Here is a 12,674-nt window from a genome sequence, read left to right on the forward strand (position 1 = left end):
TGTTTTACCTAACACAGTCCTGCAAACCACTTCAATACAATGAAATAATATTTTTTATGTTAGGTTTTGATGGACTTTTCCTACCTGCTCTAACCATAGTTTTAATGTCAGCAGTTTATTATTAATATGAATATTATTCTTAAATGGCAGTAAAAGTGTTGATTTACACATGCTGGTAGATATAGCTAAAAAGGCTGAAAGCAGCTCTTGCCCCTGGCTGTTTGCACTGTTGCTTTTCCTGAGGTTGCTCCTGTAGAAGGGACAGATGGTTGCTGATCATAATTCAGTAAACTCAGTTGAAATTAGCTATACTTTACTCTCCAGTACCTAAAGACACGTATTTTCCAAGTAATTGTACCCTCTTGCCTTGGTTTAAAGATTCTTTATATGCTTATTTTATTTCTTTCAAATGCATATCTGTTACACCTTATCTCTAAACCTTCCAAAGACCCTTTATTATATTTCAGCACCATTGCAGAAGCACACATAATTAAACACCAAATAAAGCAGCCTTTATAAGGCTCATAAAAATAAACTAAACCAAAGCTCTCCATTGACCTTTCTGGAACTAGTAAAAGTCTTGATTTTGTTGAACCACTGCTAGTTTTTCATTGCACCAACCCAAACAACCTTAATTGCTGCAGTACAAAAAGATATGAAGTGAGGTTAGAGTTTTTATACCTTCCAATCAGACTCCAAGAGGCCTTAAGTACCCTGAATAGCAGCACCAGGGCTGTCTCTCCCTTAAGTCCAACTGCGAGTGCTACTTGAGTCCTGCCTCAGGGCTCATTTGTACTGCCAGGAGCGACGAGATGGGAGAAGGATGAGGTATAACCAGTGAGTGACCTAGTGCAGACAGGGCTGTGTCCTCACTGACCAGTCCCCAGCAGTTTCGGGATAGGGGTGGTTTCTGTTGCATAATGACCACCAACAAGGTGAGTTAATCAGCCAACTCTGATGCCAGAGTGGGAAGTCCAGGGAGTAAGTCAGAGCTGGCAGGGGATGCGCTGGCTACCTGCCCAGCGTGATGAAAGCTGTTACCCTGCCAGATACAGAAGCGGCATCCAAGAGACTGGGAAGGGGGAACCAGGATGTTATTATATAACAAACAGGCATGGCTTTAAACCTGAGCACTGCAAGGAACTAATTACCTGCTGGAAAGGTTGGGTACGTGACCCCCTTCCTTACACTCGCATGTACTGTGTTTGGCCTCAGGGCGGAGACACCGACCAGTCCTGGGGGCACCTCTCCGCTGCTGCCCGCCCTCCTCGTACCTTTCCCTAGCCGCTCTCTCTGAGGTCGAGCCTTGGCGCGGCGGCAGCGCCGAGGGCTGAGCCGAGCGGTGAAAGCGGGGCAGGCGGCTCCTTCGCCCTGTCCCTGTGTCCTGTGTACTGCCCCGTCCCTGCCACCTAGCCCCCGCCACGTCGCTGCCCGCCCGCAGACCCGAGGGGCTTGCGGCCGCCATGACGTCACCGCGCGCTGCCCATGCGCCGCGAGGCGGGGGCCGGGCCGGGGCTGCCGCGCCTCTCCCGACACCGCCCAGCGCCCGCCCCGAGCGCCCCCGGCAAGGAGAGAGGATGGCGGAGAGTGAGGCCGAAACCCCCAGCACGCCCGGGGAGTTCGAGAGCAAGTACTTCGAATACAATGGGGTGCGGCTGCCGCCCTTCTGCCGCGGGAAGATGGAGGAGATCGCCAATTTCCCGGTGAGGGACAGCGACGTCTGGATTGTCACCTACCCCAAATCAGGTACGCAGGCGGGCCTGTTCCCTGCTTTCCTCCTTTCCTCTCTTCCTCCCTCCCTCTGCCCTTCCTTCCCCCTCTCTCTCCTTCCCTCTCTCTCTCTCCTTCCCTCTCTCTCTCTCCTTCCCTCTCTCTCCTTCCTTCCCTCTCTCTCTCCTTCCTTCCCTCTCTCTCTCCTTCCTTCCCTCTCTCCCCATCTTCTCCCTCTCTCCCCTTGCTCCTTCCTCCCTCTCCCTCAACTTCTCCTCCCGTCCTCTCTCCCCCTTCTCCCTCTCTCCCCCTTCTCCCTCTCTCCCCCTTCTCCCTCTCTCCCCATCTTCTCCTCCCTCTCCCCATCTTCTCCTCCCTCTCCCCATCTTCTCCTCCCTCTCCCTATCTTCTCCTCCCTCTCCCCCTTTCCTCCCTCTCTCCCTCCCCCTTTTCTCTCTTCCCCTTTTCCTCCTTCCCTCTCTCTGCCGCCTTCTCCCTTCTCCCGTTCTCTGTCCTCATCTTCTCCTGTGTCCCTCTCTCCTCTCTTCTCCTCCCTCCCTCTCCCCCTTTTCCTCCCTCTCTCTCCCCCTTCTCTCTCTCCCTCTCTCCCCCTTTTCCTCCCTCCCTCCCTCCCTCCCGCTTCCCCTTCCCCTTCTCTCTCTCCTCCCTCTCTCCTTCCTCTGCTCCCCGCGTCCGGCCTGGGGGCGGCTCCTCCGCCCGTGCCTCTGCCCTTGCCGCTAGGGGCGGGGCTGCCTGAGCTCCGCGGCGCTGGCAGCCGGCCGAACCCTCCGCTTCCCACCGGGTGTGAACGGGCCCGGCGCTCGCCAGCTCGGGGGTGAAGGTGCTGTTCCGGGCAAGGGAAGCCTCACTCAGCGTGGATGTGGAAAAGCGGGAGCGTGTGCGTAGCATGCACAGAGGTTCCTGACGTGGCGCACGGGGTTGCCGTTCGCTCCCAGCCCCTCCGTGTCGCCTGTGCCCTGCCGAGGCGGCGGCCCGCATCGCTCTGGGAGAGCACGCGCTCAAAGTGCGTTCTTGCTGCGCTGCCTGCATCGCCAGAAATGTCTTCTGTCAGCAGTATAAGGGTGCATTTCTCCAGTAAACGCAGTTTTTTATGCCTTTCGGTGTCTGCTTTGAATACCATGTTTCTGGATTTCTTAACATCTCCGTTTCCAAGCAAAAACATTTAAACTGATTTAACACTGATAAAATGCAGCCTGTGAAGAGGCAGGCAATAATGGGAGCTTTGTAAGCCACCTGATAAAACCAGATAGACTCTTATTAAGCGTGTTCTTGAGTGACTTTTTTTTTCCTGGCAATAAGATGATCTCTTCCTAGAAGATTTGAATTCCACCAGAGATAATAGATATTAGATCTGTGGATACCCTTGTAAAGTGATGTTTCAGTATTGCAGGTTTCTGAATTCATTATTGTGTGAACGGATAATCTTGTCTGTCTATTCGTGTGCAGCTTCAAACATATACATGTTTTCTACAATGCAGCATCTATTACGTTATCATTTCTCAAGCAGTTTCCAGTATTCATTTTAACATTTTTTTGATATTTCATTACTAATGATGCTGTTAAAGACTGGGTAGAGCTTGATAGGAGCATGCATTGTATAAGGAATAGTATGTAGATGAATGGACACCCACAATGCTAGGATTAGGAACAGACAGCTACATCTTTGTTGTTCATTTAAGCAGTCTCCTTAAAAGGTTAATAGCATACAGAAAGAACACTTTAATTCTTTCAGTTTTAAGATGTCAGTTTAGCAAATCTGGGTTTACAATGTTCCTGTATTAGTATTGAACCCCAACTTCATATTGGTGGATCGTTAAATAGCCTCTGTGTGCTTACAAAGTGACAGTGCTTACTACAAGAGGATTTACTAACAATCACTAAGGAAGAAGGAAGATTGAAAACTAGCGCACCAAAGCTGAAGGTACCGTTGTGTGGAGGAGGTGGGGGAACAGTCCTGGGATCAAAATAGGTGCTATAGTATTTCACTTGCCAGGAAAGAGAATACTTAGACCTTGAGGAATCTGATGTCTGTGTCATGGGAATAGGCTTGAGAACACAATAATGTCTGAAAACTCTCCCTTTAAGTAGCCTGAAGCCTACTGAGACCCTTAGAACTTGTTTTGTCGGCTGATACTGTGTGGCTCACAGCTTGATGCCTTATTTAGGGCTTCTGAAGCTGGTATCAAAGGGTCAGCTGACTAGGGACAGGCATGTCAGTAGAAAGTAGGCTGCCCCAGTATGGTTCCTGTTGATTTAGCCAAGGTCATGTTGGAAGTCTAGAGCAAAGCCAGAAATTAAATCCAGAACGCCAAGCTCCTCTGTGTTGTCTTAACTACAGTTCCATTGACAAAGATTTTTTTTCTGTTTACTGGGGCTAATCAGAATTTTCATAATGTTGCTATATTAAAAAAAAAAAAAGTAGGTTTACAAAACAGATTTCATGCCTGAAATACAATTGTTTTGGCTTTTTTGATAATCTTTTAAAGTTAAAACGTGGTTAGGACCACGTATGTAGTTTTTGTGAATAAATTACATTTGAACAAAATTTCAATAATATTTTTGACAACAGAATTTTAGAAAAAGAAAAATGCACCAATGTCAGAAAGGTGCAATGGAAAACTTGTTTGTTGTTCTTGAGGAAATCAGTTTTGTTCAGAGTTTCATCAGCTCTCCATCTGCTCGAATAGTTGAAAATACACAAACAAGCCTATCTGCTAGATGTGTGAGAGGCCAGAGCTTCTAGCTCTTACTGAGCCCTATGCTACAGTCTAATAGAAGAGGGCTCCGTAGTAGCTGTTGACCATATGTTGGTTTATCTGGCAAAGAAAATACATAAGTGACTTACGAGGTCAGAACTGCTTCATTAATCATAGTGACTGATAAAGTAGTATTTGTGCAATCTTGAAGACGTTTTACTCTGCAAGACTTGACGATTCAGCTCTAAGCAAATGGAGATAGTACTTGGAAGTACTTACAGATATGGCTAAGTTGGGAGTGACCCAGGAAAAAGCTGGTCCAATAATGGCAGAAAATTAAATGCACCAGTGGTCTTGCTGGAAATAACGTAATAAGACTAATGGAAAATGGCTCAGCTTTAATGTGATTTCCACTGAAATCACATTCCACTGAAATGTTTCCTAAACAATGATACTCTTAAAGTATTCTTAACACCTATGTTCAGTCAATGGTAACATCTTTTGGGAACTGCTGGACTAGGGAGAAGCTTATGACTAAAACCCAGACTCATTTAAACATGTAAATATGTGAATGTGCATATAAGCTTATCCGTATGTATATGGTAGGACTGTAATTACCAAAGACCTTTTTATCGTTATGCAGAACTTAAGATCAGGCGTGCTATCACTCTTTAAGAAATGAAGTTATAAGTTTCATCATTCATGTAACTTTTTGAATAGGCAGGCTGAATGGGAGGCACTGAGATTGACAGTAGCTGCAAATATGGAGTATCATTCTCTGTAGCATTACGTAACTGGAGCTCACACGACAGGTTGCTTCGGGGGTAAGATATAGATACGATATTCATAGGAAGTCACAGCCTTCCTTGAACCCTCTCATGCTGCGGGCTTTTTGTGCTTGAAAATTAAAATCCTCTCCATGAACTTTAAAATTAGAGAATTAATGAATAAGCAGATTCTTTCAAGGTATTCCCTCAGTCGACATGCCAAGAGCTAGATTAGCTATCTCTTAAGTTCAGTGATTTCAGTGGAATGAAATCAGCTCCTAAAGTTTAGTATTGAGTCCAGGTTCACTTACTATTGTACTGTGTCTTGTGACGCTAATCCCTGTGACCGTGTATGATCTATCCATTTGCTTTACTCGTAACTGGTGTACAATAGCTTTCTTAATGCCATCTTTTCTCCGTTCTGAATGAATGTAATTTTGCATCCTTGGATCAAAGCCCAAAAATTAATGCTTCTCGCAGAATCAGTAGTTTGAGAAAGTGGGCTATTTACATTAATAATGAAGATCTCTCTCCCATGTTGATTATTTTACCAAATAATTTTCTGGAGTTCTATGAGGGAAAATGTCAATTGTTGGGCAAACATCAGCTTCAAGTCCAGTCAGTTCATGAGAACTCTTGCATTTAGCTCTAGACAACAGGTTAGAATAGCAACTGCTGGATGATATGGCCATTACCTCTCTGAGGTGTTTTTTTTTATAGGCAGCATTTTGAATTTTCCTTGCAGCACTGGATTTTCATAACTGCCCTTTAGCTCATAGGGAATATGATGGCTGACTCTAGACCTTTGGCTTAATGAAGTGCCAACAGTGAATTTGCAGATCAGTTCAAGGACAGTTTTTGTGTTTGTACATTCTTTCTCCTCTTTCAAGTTCTTTAATACTTACATCCATAAGTGTTATTTGAAATCAGCCAGAGAAAGTTAAATTGAGTTTTCCATTATTTTATTCGCTTAATAGTTTCCCTGTGTACAGAAGAAGGTCATGCTCCTTATTCGACCTGTTGGTAAAGTGCATTGCATGCCATGTGTGTTTTGTTTCTCCTGTTCTGCATGTCTCTCCCACTACGTGCATACTACTCTTTCATCCTCTTCTATTTCCAACACACCTGCATCCAGCACCTTCTCTCACTGGAACAGTGGTGTGCCCAGTCCCTTCCCTGGATGATGGGATGGGCTCTGTTTGCATTCCCCAACAGCCCATTTCCCTCTTACTGTAATCCCAGTTAATTGTTCCATGCCAACGACACTATGTGCCCCAGGGTTTTCTTCTGTTATAGGGAAATAGTTTTTCATCCATTGACCATTACGGCAGTGACAATCACAGCTATTGGGCTATGAATCGGATATGGAAGGCACAATGTAAGCCCCACTTTTCTTCTTTGTCTGATTCTCCACTAAAATTAGTAGACTCCTGCTTGTCAACATCGAGAATATTCTTTGAACAGATTCAGCACTCGGAAGTTATTACATTGCAGGCAGTTTGAATTTTACACTGCAGTTTGAATTCTTGGGGATGTAAGACACGTAGTTTTTCTTTGGCTGTGAAATTGGTTTAAGGTTTTTTTTATCTCTGACCACTTGTTTCTTCCCCTCCTAATCAGTCTTAGCTGTCTGTGTGACCATGTTATAAAAACATATTGGGAAAATATCTTAGTTTAATAAATACATTGTAAAGAAAAATGTACCAAATGACTATGCCTTATGTGAAATCTAGCTCTATTTGTCTTGTGCAATCCTACCCTTCATGTTTTCTGCAGATTACAAAAAATCTCTTGGCAGTGAAGTTGTATTTACTGGTAAGATTGGTTTCTGATTCTTTAAGTGTTATTGTACTATACAATTATAGTCTTATTATGCAATATAAAGAATATTATTGCTTGACTGGAATTACATGGCTACACGTGACCTATGCTTGCAGGATAATCCAGTTCTTAGCACCTACCCAGATATGCATAGGCCCAACACTGCTGACAGTGCTGATTTGTGCAATCATAAACGAGAGGAGAATCGGGCTGAAGGGTTGCCCAGGGATGTGCCCAGGCTGTGGAAGTTTCTAGACTGGGAGCTGTCAAACACAGTAATGCGAGGCAGCTGCAGTAGGTTGCAGAGGTTTACCCTGGTAGTGGCAAGTCTGACGTGACCTTATGCCATTGTAGCTAAGGCTCCTCAGGGAACACAAGCGTCCACATGGGTGCTTATGTTAAATTAGTTGACTTGCCTTAATTTCCAGTGTTCTCATATGGAACTCCTCCCAAGAGTGTTGTTAGTATTCTTTGGTAACAACAGTTTTGCAGTTGGAAGAGAGCTAGATTCTGCTATTCTGGATTTATACTCCTATTCTCTTTGCAGGATTTTGATGCCTTGAGCTAAATTCATTTTCATGTAAAGAATGAATGCAAATGTTACTGGCCCAGAGGCATGCCTCAAGAAATCATGAAGTTGGCTTAAGAATCAAGAGATTTTTACATAAAATATATTTGGGATTCTTTTCCCTTGACATCTTTCTTGAGGCAGTTTTATGCACAAGCTCTTCCCTGTGACATGGAAAGATAGGAAACCTCTGTTAATTTAATGAATGTGGAGGAACAAGTCAGTTAATGTGTTTAAAATCAGAATATGGTATTCTGACTTTTTTTTTTTATAACAACATCAGTTGCTTGATTTTTCAATCTTAAGTAATTTATGAAGCTCAGCTATTGTTCCATTTTAATGGTCTATGAATGTGCCTCAGTTCTTATATCAACTGGCCAGAAAGAATGGACTTCTCGTGCAAAAGAAAGGAAACGGTGAACTGTATTGGATGATGGAGCTGTGATGGTTTTGTGCGTTGTCCTTTTAGGGACTGACGTACAGGGTACATATTTGAATCTGATTTCATGCTCTTAGTGACTGAAGTAATTTTCCTTCCATGAATTAGAAGAGCAAATACTCTGCTTAAACTCACTCTGTTGAGGACTGCACAGGTACAGAATTTAATGGCTGTAGACAAGTGTTAGTGGAGGTTGGGGCCACTGGGTTCCTGTACTTTGAAAGTCCTTTTGAAATGGGTTTATATTCTGTTTTATTTGTGTATAGCTCATAATACCTTCTGGTATTGACTCAGTCCTAAATACTGCTAGGAGAAGAAATCATAAATAAAACCATCAAATAATAAGTAATTGAAGACTATGTTAAGTTTGCCACTGATGTATTTGACTTCATTTCAATGGGAGTAGAATTGAACAGGTTCTTATGTGCTTCAAACAGGAAATAAAGGTGGAGAAGAAAAATCTATTAAGGAAAACTTGTTTTTGTTATCTAGCTAGCAGTGTTTCTCTTATGAGTGTTTTATCAAACCAGTGAAGAGATGCTACTCAGGAGAGAACAAATGGTTCAGAAGAGGAAGAATTCTGCAATAGGTTTCAATGGGTCTTTTGTAAGTGTAGCATAATTGCTTCCCTTCTGTGAAGTTGTGCAAAACTCAAGCAACTTGCTCTTAGAAAGCAGGCTCAGACTAAAAAAATGAAAAAAGGTTTTTCCCTGTGTTAAAGGTATATTTTGGATTAGATTCACAAACACTAAAGAAATATAAAATGATGTAAACCAGCCAAATACAACAGCAAATCATTCTCATTTAATGTTTAATTTTTCACAGTGAAGATGTTAATGAAAGGAAGCAAGGTGCTTGAACATTGGACTGAATTAGATGAAGCACACATCATTTTTATTCTTATTGTGCAGTCTTTTGTTAAATGAAGACTTTTGTTGGGTTCAGTAGGGACTCATACACACTATGCTGAGGGAAATGAACTACCTCCTGTATTGTCGCTTAGAAGTGATGCAAGTTTTGGTACATTGGTCATGTCATATGAATTCATTGCTAGAGATTCTTCACATTAATGTGTAGGCAAATTTTCCCTAACTGGAAAGGATTGAAACCAAGGCATAGAATTGCGTTTTGAGTAGTAACAGACATCCTCTGAAATATGCTTACCATATAAATATGCCAAAATTTGCGAGGTAATTTTTGGGCGTTTGAGACAGAATCTGCCCTGTGGCATCTATTAGCCTGTAAAAGTACTCTTCCCCCATGAACTACTGTTCTTTAGGCCAACCCTTTGGTATGACTGCATGATCCTGTGTGCTTGCACTGTTGTCATGAAAGATATGATGTCTCTGGATTGGGTCATGAGGATATGACCCAGGGAGGAGGCAGAAGCCTGGGGAAAGAAGGTAACGACTGAATGTACTGTGTTTGCTTTAGACCTGGTCAGCCTTGAATAAGTATGGGAAGAATGTTAAGCAGTGTCATTCAGTCATATAGCTGGTAAAGGACCAAGAAGGCTTATCTGTTATTTTTATGTTCCTGACTTGTTATGTTATACATTTTTTCTTTTTGTTTTAGCATGATAGGTGTTGTGCTCTCTTATACCATTGAAACAAGTTTGGTTGGCAAGGCAAAACTGAAGGAGAGAAATAATTTAATGGTATGGGTAGATGTTTCCTTTTAAAAGCCTCTGTGCTAGTGCAGGATGTTAGTGTTCTTAGCCTGTTGTTTGTCATTTCTCTTAAAGAACTACCCACGGAGTATTTTGTGTGAATGCATTCTAGTTCATCCTAGGCAAAATTTGCTAGATGAGTCGATGCCAACATTAGAAACTCCTTAAGCTAATTTGGCTGATTTAATTTCAAGTGAATTTTAATAACTTCACACAAACTGCTCTGTTGGTGATGACATCTGGTCCAGACATGATGAGCATCCATAGATGGGGACATATTTTACCAGCCCAGTGAAAGCTTAAAGAGGATCCATTTGAATATCTGATAATATCAGTTACCAGCCAGTACCATCTGTCACTGATGGGCTTGTAGCAAAATCTGGAACACCTAGATATGATGAAATCATGGATGTGGAGACAGGACTGAAGACACAAATCATGACTCATCAGTCAGAGGTAAAAAAAGTCAAACTGATGTCCTGTTGTTTTTAATCCCTAGATTTTAAGCAGTCTGTGGATCTGACTCGTAGTAATTAGAGGTGTTATACTACTTACATAGTCCTTGCTGCAGTGCATGTGAAGATGTTGTAGCTTACTAAGAGAGATAAGAAAGAAACACTTTTGCCCCAGCAGCTGAACAAGACATCTTTGCCTTGTGGATCTCTGTCTGCTAGGACAGATTGGGGTAGCCACAGATTAGATGCAATGTTTAGGGAATATGTGACTCAAGCTATTTTCTTCTGGTTTTATGAAATCTGAAGTAGGCAGACAACTCATTCATCTGCTTCACCGTGGCTACACTAGTGAATGTAACAAAAAAGGCTATCATTCATGCTGTTTCCTTGCTAGCACATTCCCTGACAGTTTTGTGTTCCCCATCAGGATTTGGGATATAGCTGCAGACATGAATTGTTCTAGGAAGCTATGGATGAAGCTGCTTGCTTTGGGAAATTGAGCTCTGTGGATGTGAATTTGGCTGTCCTGTGTGTCCTCCCAGAGAACAGGCCGTGGTATGTTTTCTTTAGTGGTATTGCTCTAGCATTAGAATCTATCATACACAAAAGTGCCAGTAGGCTTTTTTCTCTGAGCTGCTTCTGTTGGCGTGAAACACACTGCATCATCTGCTTCGCTATATGGAAGCAGAGATGCCTCCATGGTTGGTGCCTGGCCTGAGATGCACTGATGCACTGTGGTCGATACTGCACTTTTCATCCTGCTCTCTGTTGAGTGAATAGTGTCCTAATGTAAGGCAAAATGAGAACTTAGGCCATTTTTAAAAAATAGTACTAGTGCATTAGCCAAAAATAACAGTTTTGTAAACAGTTTATTAAAGTGGTGCTTTAGGATACTGTATTATACGTAGTAGCAGTAATTCTGTGGCTAGCACACCTATGTAAACAGTTCAGTGACTTTTTTTACCAAGCATAAAGTAAATTCTTGTCCTGAATAGAATATGAGTTTCATAGTTTGCTGTTTACTGCCTCTGGTGAAACACGTTCTAGACACAGCTCAGACCTAATGGACCCATTCCTGTGTTCTCTGATGGAAGTCCACTGAAAGGCAAGCAGAATTTAGCCTATCATTTTGCTTTAAAAGCCAGTAGCTGTAAGTGAAAATTAAACTGATTAAGAAGTCTGAAAAGCCAAGACCAAGCTTACTGAATGTTACGGGAAATGGTGCAGTTAGCATTTGTTCTAAACCCAATCTTACTTAAACTGTTGCTGTCAGTTTCAGAAAATATGAATTCAGTTTCCTGGTGTTCTACAGACTCCCTTGACAGGTCACTATTCAACTTACAAGCATTTAGGCCATGTAAAATTAATCTTAAAAGGATGAGTATTCAGTCCTGCCTGAAAATTGGATCCTTTAATGCATATTTATTAGCATGTAAAAAATATTGTCAATATAACATCACAGTCCAGGGTCTCATCTAGGAACAGAAGAATTGGAAAATGTGGTATCAAGGTGAATACATTATTTTTGGTATTGAAACCCTAATTGATAATGAAATTCCCCATTCTTAAGCCAGTTGGAATTCCAGGACGTAGAGAAGTAGAACATAGATACCTTAGGAGGAGATATTTTTGTGGTTTGGAAATTGTTTTCTTCTAATGGAAATCTAAATTTTCCCTCCAGCTTTGTAAGGTAAAAATGAATCTGTCATACTTACCTGTAGATATACACTGAAATTGCTGTAAGGGAAATGAACATGCAGGCAATTAGAAGAACTGTGCGGGGAATCACTTTACAGCACTTGCTAGGCCAATCTGACAGCTTTAGCATCCCTCATTTTTAATGAGCACTTACATGTACTGATGCTATAAAAAATCGAGTCATAATGGGTCTGTTGCACTGCATTAGCTGAAAGCTGATCAACCTTCAGTAGATCAGACAAAGTGCAACTAATTGGGAATGCCTGAAGACTGTTAATACTAACATTAGTATTTCTTTGTTTTATTTTTCCATGTGGTTTCCAGACAAGGTGAATGAAAGGAATATACCAAGGACCTTTGCGTCCTTGAGCTGCAGGTTTGTCCCGTGTTAGCTGACCAGGGGAAAAAGCTGAAATAAACTACATTAGAAACTCTGTAGGGAAGCAAAATTTCACAGGAAATTTTATGTCTGGCACTGTACAAATCTGAGCTTCAGTGACTGCATGGGAGCATACCAGTGACCAGAATGTAGTGAGAGAACAGCTGCACTAAAGAATACAAGGCCAAATGCCGGGTCCTGCACTTGGGGCACAACAACCCTATGCAGCGCTACAGACTGGGGGAAGAATGGTTGGAGAGCTGCACGGAAGAGAAGGACCTGGGGGTGCTGGTTGACAGCCGACTGAACATGAGCCAGCAGTGTGCCCAGGTGGCCAAGAAGGCCAACGGCATCTTGGCTTGTATCAGAAATGGGGTCACCAGCAGGTCCAGGGAGGTTATTCTCCCTCTGTACTCAGCACTGGTGAGACCGCACCTTGAGTACTGTGTTC

At 42.6% G+C, this 12,674-nt stretch overlaps 1 protein-coding gene across 4 annotated transcripts in view; it reads left to right on the forward strand.

The window, feature by feature from the left end:
- Positions 1-1,380: 1,380 nt before the first annotated feature.
- SULT4A1 (sulfotransferase family 4A member 1) overlaps positions 1,381-12,674 on the forward strand; it is a 30,736-nt gene continuing 19,442 nt past the window's right edge. For 2 of the 4 annotated variants that reach the window (XR_008451050.1, XR_008451049.1), the window contains exon 1: positions 1,478-1,746. Coding sequence is in view for 1 of the 4 variants with exons in the window: in XM_009570050.2 (XP_009568345.1) it covers positions 1,578-1,746 (169 nt within the window). In the remaining 3 variants the exon portion in view is untranslated. Of the gene's footprint in view, positions 1,747-12,674 lie in introns of all 4 variants that reach the window. The other 2 variants (XR_008451051.1, XM_009570050.2) reach the window with 2 other exon arrangements.

The sequence above is a fragment of the Cuculus canorus genome, chromosome 1 (assembly GCF_017976375.1).
Source record: "Cuculus canorus isolate bCucCan1 chromosome 1, bCucCan1.pri, whole genome shotgun sequence".
Classification (NCBI taxonomy): domain Eukaryota; kingdom Metazoa; phylum Chordata; class Aves; order Cuculiformes; family Cuculidae; genus Cuculus; species Cuculus canorus.